The sequence below is a fragment of the Drosophila sulfurigaster genome, chromosome 2L, assembly GCF_023558435.1.
Source record: "Drosophila sulfurigaster albostrigata strain 15112-1811.04 chromosome 2L, ASM2355843v2, whole genome shotgun sequence".
Taxonomy (NCBI): domain Eukaryota; kingdom Metazoa; phylum Arthropoda; class Insecta; order Diptera; family Drosophilidae; genus Drosophila; species Drosophila sulfurigaster.
This window is the reverse complement of record NC_084881.1, coordinates 4,802,675-4,812,921: the sequence shown is the minus strand read 5'-3', so window position 1 is coordinate 4,812,921 and position 10,247 is coordinate 4,802,675. Positions and strand designations below refer to the sequence as shown.

The 10,247-nt window shown below is 34.6% G+C and overlaps 1 protein-coding gene across 2 annotated transcripts; it reads left to right on the top strand.

The window, feature by feature from the left end:
- Positions 1 to 696: 696 nt before the first annotated feature.
- LOC133842554 (galactosylgalactosylxylosylprotein 3-beta-glucuronosyltransferase S) lies at positions 697 to 10,244 on the top strand. Of its 2 annotated transcripts, none has more exons than XM_062275700.1 (5): positions 697 to 1,740; positions 7,977 to 8,249; positions 8,333 to 8,595; positions 8,664 to 9,015; positions 9,087 to 10,244. In XM_062275700.1, the coding sequence occupies exons 1-5, from the start codon at positions 1,302 to 1,304 to the stop codon at positions 9,146 to 9,148; spliced, it is 1,389 nt and encodes a 462-aa protein (XP_062131684.1). In that variant the 5' UTR covers positions 697 to 1,301; the 3' UTR covers positions 9,149 to 10,244. The 2 variants fall into 2 exon arrangements, with proteins under 2 accessions (XP_062131684.1, XP_062131689.1); XM_062275705.1 differs by having other exon boundaries at positions 698 to 1,662; positions 9,087 to 10,242.
- The last annotated feature ends 3 nt before the right edge of the window (positions 10,245 to 10,247 follow it).

Below are 10,247 nucleotides of genomic sequence, written 5' to 3'. Positions count from 1 at the left end.
TTATGGGCAAAAACGCCTACTTACTAGGGCTCTTAGTTGCTTTGGCCGACAATCTGGTACATTGTGCCGTATTTGGTATACTATATCGATATACCAAATATGCCATTTGGTATATTTTTAGTATTTTTAGTATTTTCGGTATATTTTGAAAATGATACCGCAATATTTTGCCTTTATTAAAAATGGGTAGCGGGTATCTCACAGTCGAGCACACTCGAGTGTAACTTTCTTGTTTTATTTTTATTTTCATACTTTGGCGCACTTAATTATCAGCTGTTTATTAAGTGGTGACTCATCACTCGCCACTGGTGAGCTCTTTTCGTTGTCACATCGATAAAATATCGCGTGATTACTTAAAAAGTGCGTTCGATATTTCTACGTAGCTCGCGAATGTATCATAGAAAACACGACTTTTTTTCGAGATTTTCGGTGCAGTGGAAATAGATTATAAATGCTTTTTAATATTACAAAAACGAACTGAACAGTGCGCTTATCGATAGATAAGAAAACAAATCGCAGGTAACGAAGACAACAACCAAATGATGTAGCCCTGTGCCAGCTGTGGTGGTGACTGACAGAAAATTAAACAACAGACAAAACTGGGAGTGTAGTAGAGAGAGCGTATGGAAGAGAAAAAAGAGAGCGCAAGCCGTATGGTAAGTACTCTCTCACTTCAAGCACTGCTGGGCTGCGTTCAGTGGCGCTGTCAAACTCATTGAGGCAACAACAAAAGCAAGTGGGAATAGCCGAAATAAATAATAGAAGCGTATATAAAAAGCAACATTTTTCAGTTCCGATTTTTTGCTGAACGAGTAGGCAAAAAACAAACACACAAAAAACAAAATATAGATAAATACGACGTATACGTAATATATAAAAGTGTAAATACGGGTGTGCGAATGGGTGAGCTAGCTTTTATGTTATTTTTATAGACTTTTGTTTGGCAAATTTGGCGACAGCGAGCAAAGTGCATAGTGTGCATACATATGTATAATAAAGCAAAAACATTGTAAGAAAGCGCGACCAAGCAGTGCAAAGTGGACAGATCATTGTGTAATTCACGCCAAACATATTCAGATTTGAGAAGAGAAACCACTATACAAAATACGGCGTTAAGAAGCAGCCAAAAACAAAAACACAAGTCGGATCAAATGGCAAGCACAGTTCGGCATTGTCGCCATACGAGTCTCTGCCGTTGTTTGCGTCACAACAATCATCAGCTGCCGCAGTTGCTGTTGCCTCCGTTGCTGTTGCAGTTGCAATTGATATGCCATAGCAGCTGCCACTAGGGCTGCAGCACAATGCCAAGTGCCCACTACTTTCCACTAGAGCTGCGCGCATCCGACGACGACCAAGATTGTGAAGAGCAGGAGCAGCTGGTAGACACTGATCACAGATCATCTATGCTCAGCAACCAGTACAACCTACACTATCATCCACAACTCGCTGACTACGATAACAACAATAGGACTCCAGAATTGGGCATGGGCATGGCACCTCGCCTGAGTCGCCCTGGGCCGAGTAGACGTCGCTACTGGCTGCCAATCTTGATTATTGCGTCTTTCTGTGTGATCTTCTACTTAATGTTCAGCTCACAGGCACTGGGACTGGGCGGAAGCTTTAATGATGGAGACGATGACTTCGAGCCGCACAGTGGTCAAGGTAAGCGATGGGTGCCTTTTCCATATCAAGTCTCTGAATTCAAGTTCCTTACGAATAAGCCCAAGAATGAGAATCAAAGTAAGCCTTATCTTTTTATCTCTCCATTGACCTCATACCCAATCTGACAACCTCTTATCTTACTCTCTTTCTCACACTCTCGCATTCTTTCTGAACAAAGAGAGCTGTTCGCAGTGCATTGAACATTGCAACTTCGTTGCGGGTTGAAAATGAATCCACACTGCGACTTTCACTTTCCCGCAGTTTTAAGTAAGCGGTTCAATCGCTTTGATTCATTCTTTATTTTATGTCGATTTTTAAAAAAAATTTGTAAATTTACTACTTATCAGTGTATGAGCATTTCTGTGGTGTCGTCTGTTGACAACGAAGTGTTCAAACACTGATTTTTTGCCGAGGAGAAAATTGCATCCTTTAACTTTAAAATGTTTAGATATTTATAGGTATCATTTTAATTTTACTTTATTTCATTTGACTCCAAAATATTATTAAAACCACTTTTCATTGATCTTTAACCGTTGTCGCAAACATTGTAATAAATCATATTATATTTATATAGTTGGTTCATTTATAGAATAATCTATTCTATTACAAATAGATTATAAATATAAGAATTCACCAAAACAATAATGATACATTGCAAATCAAAGCGAGAATAAGTCTAACAGACAGACAAAGGTCTGTCGAAGAGAATACGCATTTTTAGTAAATAAATATTTAAGTAATAAGTAGGTGAAATCATACGAGCGTTTATAAAATATAAATAAAAACAACGATTTTTAAATGACAAGAAAGAAAAGTCGTTTTAAGAGTGTCTCACAAAATGTATACTAATTTTATTAAACTAATTTTGCCAAAAATCCGTATTGTATTCTTGTGCGATTCATTTAATTAAATTAAATAAGATAATCCTCTTCTCAATCAAACAAAATTTTATTTTTGCTATTTATTTAATTTTGGGTCTATCAAAATAAGTCAGCAAATTGTAATATTCGTATCAAGTGAGAAAGTAAAAATAAATACCAAATAATCTGAATCTGCTTATACATATGAGTCTATGTAAAATATATATTCTTGATTAGCATTGACTAAAAACTTAAAAGTTATCACTTATTAAAAATTCTATATTGGGGTTCACTTTTGCGGAAAATATAAATACGTTAATTTAAATAAATTACTTTAAAACTAACATTTTTCTAGACAATAAGACAGTGTTAAAATAATATAAAAATCATTACATGAAGAGACTTCAAGTGGGTTAGTACAGTCCAATGTACAAGTGGCTTGCTTAACAATAACAAAACAAGTCACATAACCGACTGACTAACGAGCAAACACTCGACACCCGAACATCTCACACACACTACGCGTTGGTCCTCTTTCCTTGTCTTTCCTAAACAGTTTGCACTTTCGCCTTGGCCTTCTTTGGCAGTCACTGTCAGTTCTACACGAATTCGCATTACTCTTCCCTGTAACAACCACCCGTCTGTTCAGCCCGCTCAGTAGCCACCCGTTGCTTTGAGCCTCAAAGTATTGCGGTAATCATTGCATGCACATAAGTGGTCGGTGTGACGTTGGGGTTTTCAGTTAGTTAGATGACTGTTCTAGCTTGTTAACTGTTTGTTGTTGTAGCTGTTGCTTCGCGCGGCTTTTCACTATTTATTATTTAGCTGTAATTGGCTTAATTTGCTCGGCACTGTCTTTTCTGTTGAATATTTTATCGATAGACTGCTACGCTATTTTATAGCCGTGGCTGCTCTGCATGTCAAGGCCACATTTTCCGGTTCTCTGCTTTTAATTTCTTATACGTAATTTATCGCTAATTCCACGTTTTTTCTATTCGACCAACATTTGCCACCATTTGTTGCGGTTGCGGCTGATTGGGTGCATATCGATCGACTTTCTTTCCAGACCCATTGCTTTATTGGTTCGGAATGCTTTTATTTTTCGATTTTTGCTTTTAATTTTAAATGATTTATTTAATCATTAACGCTTCCTTATGCAACGAACAGTACTTACAGCCTTTCAATTTCTTTTATGAGTTTTGTATAGCCTAATTGTCAGTTCGACCATAATTCTAGTGTAAATTTGTATAATCATTTTTTTAATGTAAAGCAAGAAAAGAATACAAAAAATGACATAGAGCTTTTTATTAGAATGTTGTTATCTTAAGATAGAGATTCCTACTTCTTAATTCTAAATGTTGATCGACTCCAGTCTGAATACTATCTGGTATTAACTGATACTTGATAAGATAAGCCGATTATCTTGAGTAATTATTATGTAAAAAGCTTTACAATTTCTTCATGGAGGGTTCCTTATCACGAAACTTGAAACATCATCGACATTCATCTCTTTTAATGTGTTCATTTAAAAGCTAACCTACCAACCCATACAGAGGTCGCAAACTTTTAAATTGTTTATTTATCATTATGTTATATAAAAATATTTCATTGTTATCTGTACAATCAGTTAATAAAGTCTACAGTCAAGCCGTCAGTTCACACAGTTCTCGAAGCGTCAGTCACAATGTTAAATGACTTAATTAGAGTCTTTTCCTTCACTCAATGCTATCTATATATCATATGTGATTTTCGAGCTGAGTTAATTGGTTTCTTCCCCTTTAAGAGCTGAAGAACAAAACATTTAATTGAAATCATTTGAATATGTATAATTTTTGGTATTTAATTTTTCAAATTGCTCGACATAGTTCAGTTAGAAATTTAATTTAGGTGTTGGGAAATGACAGATTCAATTCGGATTGAAATTTACGATAATTTCCCTTTAGTTGACTTTTGTTAATGCTCTTTTGACACGCCACGGCCATGTTTCTGTTGTCTATAAGATTAATATTTGTGATTTGCAATTGCACATACAAATGTAGCTGTATAATATTTATTTAGCAATTTTTCGAATTGCACACCATTCAGCAAAGCACACTAGTTTCTTGCATTCACACTTTCAATGGCTTTGTAGTGAAATCGCACCAGATTATCCAAATTCTAATGCAGAATGAGCAAAAATGAGAGTTTTAATGGTTGTGATTTCCTGAAAACATGAATATTTACGGCAATTTATCGGAAAAGAATATAAATTGGATTATTCAATTCCTCATGATTAAAGAGAATGTTTAGATTAAATATACGTGACTCGTAATTTTTTGGAATAAACATAAGAAGTATTTATTACCTTTTTTTATTTAATCAATATTTTATGACAATTGAGATGTTATATAAAACCTATTGATAACAATATTATGAATCATTGTTGGTTCAAGTAGCAATAGTTCGAAACATTGCCAGACATAAGTGGGTACTTTAGTCATTAACTGAACGCGTTATATTAACCTGCAAGTGTGGCTCACTCCGAATACTCTATACTTTATAATAAATTCCTCGTAGCAGATTATTTTATTTAGCTTGTAATCATTATTAGCGTAAGTACATTAAAGTTCATCGTCCATCACTTATTGCTAGAGCGACTGGTCAAGAATATTCATTAACATTAGTCGGGTGTGCTTTGTTTTTACACTAATTTTCGCTACACAGGGTATAACCAGACAATGAGTGATAAGAAAAAGAAACCCAAATTGAAAACCATTTGGGAAATAACTCCCATAATAGCAATCAAGAGATACGTGAGCATTCAATTAATCATAGAAATGCTATTTTATGTATAGTATCTAAATATTTCTGATGTTGTATGAAGATAGGAGAATGAGTTTTTTTACTATACTGAAATCAGTTTATATTGCAGCGTTAGCGGGAGAGCTTATCAGTCATTTGGCGGTGGCGGCATTTATGAATGGCAAAGCAGAACAAAATAGCGAGATAATTGAGGTCGCGTGTTCAGAGAGACTACGCTAAAATTAAAAGCATTACACTTTAGTTATTTGCTCATGGGCCACACTCGAGTATGGGTAAACACTTAAGAACAATCTTATACTTTATGCATGACAGGCAACGATTTTCTTCTCACACTGTGTCATATGCGATGTTGAGACGAGTCATTCTCGCTTGGGTCAATACTTAATTAGTTATTAAAAAAAGAGCTCTGTCTGATACCCGTTGTAATTAATGTGTAAGACTTTTGATAGATGGCCACACAAAACAACTGCAATTATGTCTTTTAACGTTAATGTACACGTGAAACTTATCATCAGCGCCATATCTCTTTTGGGTGGTTCTAATGGTCTATATTCTAGCGTACGTGTCGCATGTTTTCGACTTTATAGATTTATCAGGGGATGTTTTTAATAGTCTTTTGGGGCAGATTATAACCCACATTAACGCTAATTTGTCTGCACTATGTGTATTGCAGGTAAACTTATATGAATAATATTCCCTAACGAATATACCATTAGTTAATTGAATTTGGTATTTTGATCAATTATCTTATCGTTGAATGAGTGCATAAATACACTACATTAGTTGTTCTAACCATTTTCCCTAATAATTCTAAATTACATACTACTAAAATAAAACGAAAATAATTGAACCTGATATTTGTAATATATTTAATGACAAACGCTCCTTGAAATTTTCAAACTCCATACTCAAATTTAAAGAAGAATTCAAATGCTATAAGACTGTAAAATGACTATTCTTAACTTTTAATCTTTTTTTGTGTCATCAGCATCTGTAAGACCTTAATTAACACATATAGGAATAATATTAATATTTGTTTTTAAAGCCTTTATCGCTGTCATCGATCGAATTACATCATATTGTATTTAGGTATTGCAAGTTTATGCAAATAACTTATATAAACACAGATGTATTACTCCTATTCTCTACATTAGCATTACATAATTTAGCAAATTGTATGGGGTTTTTATTAGCACATGAATGATTCTAATCATTTCACAGATTAGCGTGTATGTACAGTGTTTGTGGAAATATACTATTTGTGTAAATATAAATTAGAATTGAAATTTCAACTCGATGCTTGTCCCTCATGTTTTTCCTATCCGTGAATACTAACATCTTTTTATACCCGCTACCCATAGGGTAGAAGGGTATAATAACTTTGTGCCGGCAGGAAATGTATGTAACAGGTAGAACGAGACATCTCCGACCCTATAAAGTATATATATTCTTGATCAGCATCAACAGCCGAGACGATCTAGCAATGTCCGTCTGTCCGTCTGTGTGTCTGTCCGTCTGTGTGTCCGTCCGTCTGTCCGTATGAAAAACTAGATCTCAGAGACTATAAGAGGTAAAGCTATAATTTTTTCGACAGCATTTGTTATGTTTGCACGCAGATCAAGTTTATTTCAAATTTTTGCCACGCCCACTTCCGCCCCCGAAAATCAAAAAAATCGAATAACAAGCGTAATTTTAAAGCTATATACAATAATTACTATAGTAGTTATGATTCCTGCAAATTTGGTTGCGATCAGATAAAAATTGTGGATGTTATTAAAGAAATAGTTTTGTATGGGCAAAAACGCCTACTTACTAGGGGTTGCTTTGGTTGACAATCTGGTTTATATTGTACACAATGTTTCACTGTGTGTCTATAAACATGTATATAGAGAGTATTTAATTTATATATAGAGTATTTAATTTCTAATTCAGTTTCAGTTTTTGCCATTTGCGCCTTTTTCAGAAGTTCAATTTCTTATGACTATTAGGACAACTATTAACAGTGCAGCTTTACTTGTAGTGTCCCGTATGCAAACGTGCTGTTGTGAAATTTGTAAAAAAAAACCATTTTCTATTAACTAAAGAAAGATTATTTTTAACAATATAAAATGTTGTATGCCCTCTTTTTACGATTTGAAGCTATAAACTTAATTTTATAAAAATAACAGGCTAATATAAACTTTTTAAACTAAAATAAGTAAATAGAATAAATGGGCGGGGGAAGTGCAACGTCCTTTTCCCCCGAAATATTGAAATATATAGTTTATATAGCCCTAGAAAAAAACGAATTGACAAATGTTCCATCGTTTGCGAGTTAATAAATTAGTACTATAACACTGGTTAAATTCCCCATAGTGCATTAGAACTAATTTGAAAACTAAATATTTATTAAGCAACGGACGTTTACAAATAAAAATACATATGCCATAATACAAGAATATTGTATCACTTACATCACAGCTCAATATAATAGATTTATCCACCATTAAAATGAATATTAATGTTCTAAGTTGAGCAGTCTAAGTCAATTGCAAACATGTGTAGCAATTAAAGAATAAGTTCATTTGAACGTTAATACAAATTTAAAAATACATGGCATATTTTTGGGCGAAATCGTTAAATTGTATTCTGTATTTTTTGTTGTTGTTACAGATAGTTCAAGTTCACACGCGTTAAATGAGTCGCTGCACATCTGCAGTGAAAGCCATGAAGATCGCCGTTTGTACATGCAAGATAAGCCCCACAGTGCCTACGCTCAGCTGCCTGTGATCTATTTCGTAACCCCCACATATCCAAGACGGGAGCAAATACCGGAGCTTACGCGGCTGGCACACACGCTCCTCCATGTGCCTCGGATTCACTGGCTGGTCGCCAATGATTATGAGCGATGTGATACATATATGGATATGTTGCTTAATCGTATTGGTATGTGTGTAAAATGAATGAGTTGCATATTAAGTATAAATTGATCGTTCAGTATATTAAACACTTTTCTTCTAATTATTTAGGCATACCGTTTACGCATTTATCCAGTCCCATGCCCCATAAGTTTCGGAGTACTAAGCCAGCGCCTAGGGGAGTTGCAAATCGCCGTGCGGCACTGCAATGGATACGACAGCACAACCTCACGAATGGTGTGCTTTATTTCGGAGACGATGACAATACATACGATCTGAGACTGTTCTCGGAAATCCGGCAGACACAGCGTGTCTCCATGTTTCCTGTTGGACTGATAGCGGACTACGCGGTCAGTGGACCGGTAGTGCGCGATGTAAGTACAACCACAACTACCATGCTATTTTTGAGCTGTCCATTAACTGTTTAACAACTCTCCTATAGGGTAAAGTTGTGGCCTTTTTGGACTCTTGGGTAGCTGGTCGTCGATGGCCCGTTGATATGGCAGGTTTTGCTGTTAACCTGGCTTATATGTCATTATACCCCAATGTAAATATGCCCTACAAGCCAGGTTACGAGGAGGATTTGTTCCTGCGCAGCATTGGACTTCACATTGATCAGATTGAGCCAAGGGGAATGAATTGCACCGAGGTACTTGTCTGGCATACTCAGACCAAAAGCAAAAAGGCACCAATAGTTCGCCTGGAGAAAAAATTCCTGGATGGACGATCCAATTTAGGTGCACTCTTTCGGTCGCTTAAGGCGATGGGCGTGGCCAGCGTCTCAGATACTGAGGGTACGGAAAGTTGAACTGATTTCTATTTGATCTATCTATATCCTCTTATACTTCTATTTTTTGCTTAATAGGTCCTCTTGCAACCATCAGCAAAAATGGAAAGGGGAAGGCACATTCATATTTCCTAAGCTGAGTTATAATCTTTTAACTGAACGTCTAAGAATACTCATTGACATGGATAACTTTTATTTTTGTCCAATGTAAGATTGTTAGCAAATTAACCTTATATCCCAAGTTTTAAAGACATTGTGAAGTTTGCTTTCGTTTAACTTTATTATAAAATTATTTGTAGTTCAAACCTGCCTACACCTACTTCAGGTTCTCATATTTTATATTCAAGCAGATAAACAAAATTTAGCAATATTGTTAATTAGTTTTATTCAAATGTTTGTAATGTGATAAGCACGCATAATTTCTATCAATAAATTACCTAAAGACTATAAAATAATGTATCATAATTAAACATTGAAAAGACAAACCACAATATAGTTAGTCATTTTATATATACGTGTAGGTTGTAAAATGTAGCTTTAAAAGCTTCAATGCGAATTTTCTTTGCCAAGCAACAAACATGCAAAAAATCATTTAAAATTCTTATTTAATGAAGCCCAATCTTAAGGCTAATATATACTCTGTGTAATCTGCGCCTCAGTTTATTTTCATATCAGAACTATACCCTATTATTGAGCGTATAGTTATAATTATATAGCTGCTCATTATTGAAAACTTGTGGATGGAGGCGGGTGTTATATGATTGATAGGATATAATCAACATTTATTGAATATGAATAATGCGTTTACAACGAATATTAGTTTAAGCAATAATGAATGTATTTAGTGAATGTCGCAAAACTTAGAATTGCATATAGAGAGAAATGTTTGGAATAGTGTAAAAAGAATCTTAAGAAAACTATGTCGTCAGTAATTCGATTTTAAGAAAAAAATTAAAGCTTTATTTTTAATAAACAATAGTTGTCATGGAAACATTAAACTATAACAGATGTGGAAAAGGCACAATGATGTTGGACTAAATCAGGGAACATAGTGAACGAGTTTCAGTAATGAGCAAAGCAATTGCAAAGTAGTATGATCACGTTTAAAAATATATACATATGTATGCAATATGCTTATATATTTTGGGGTTTATTAACACCCTTCTATTGATAAACAAATTCTACTAATATTGGGAATAGCTTTTAAATAAATACAAATAAAGTGCTAATTTTATAAAA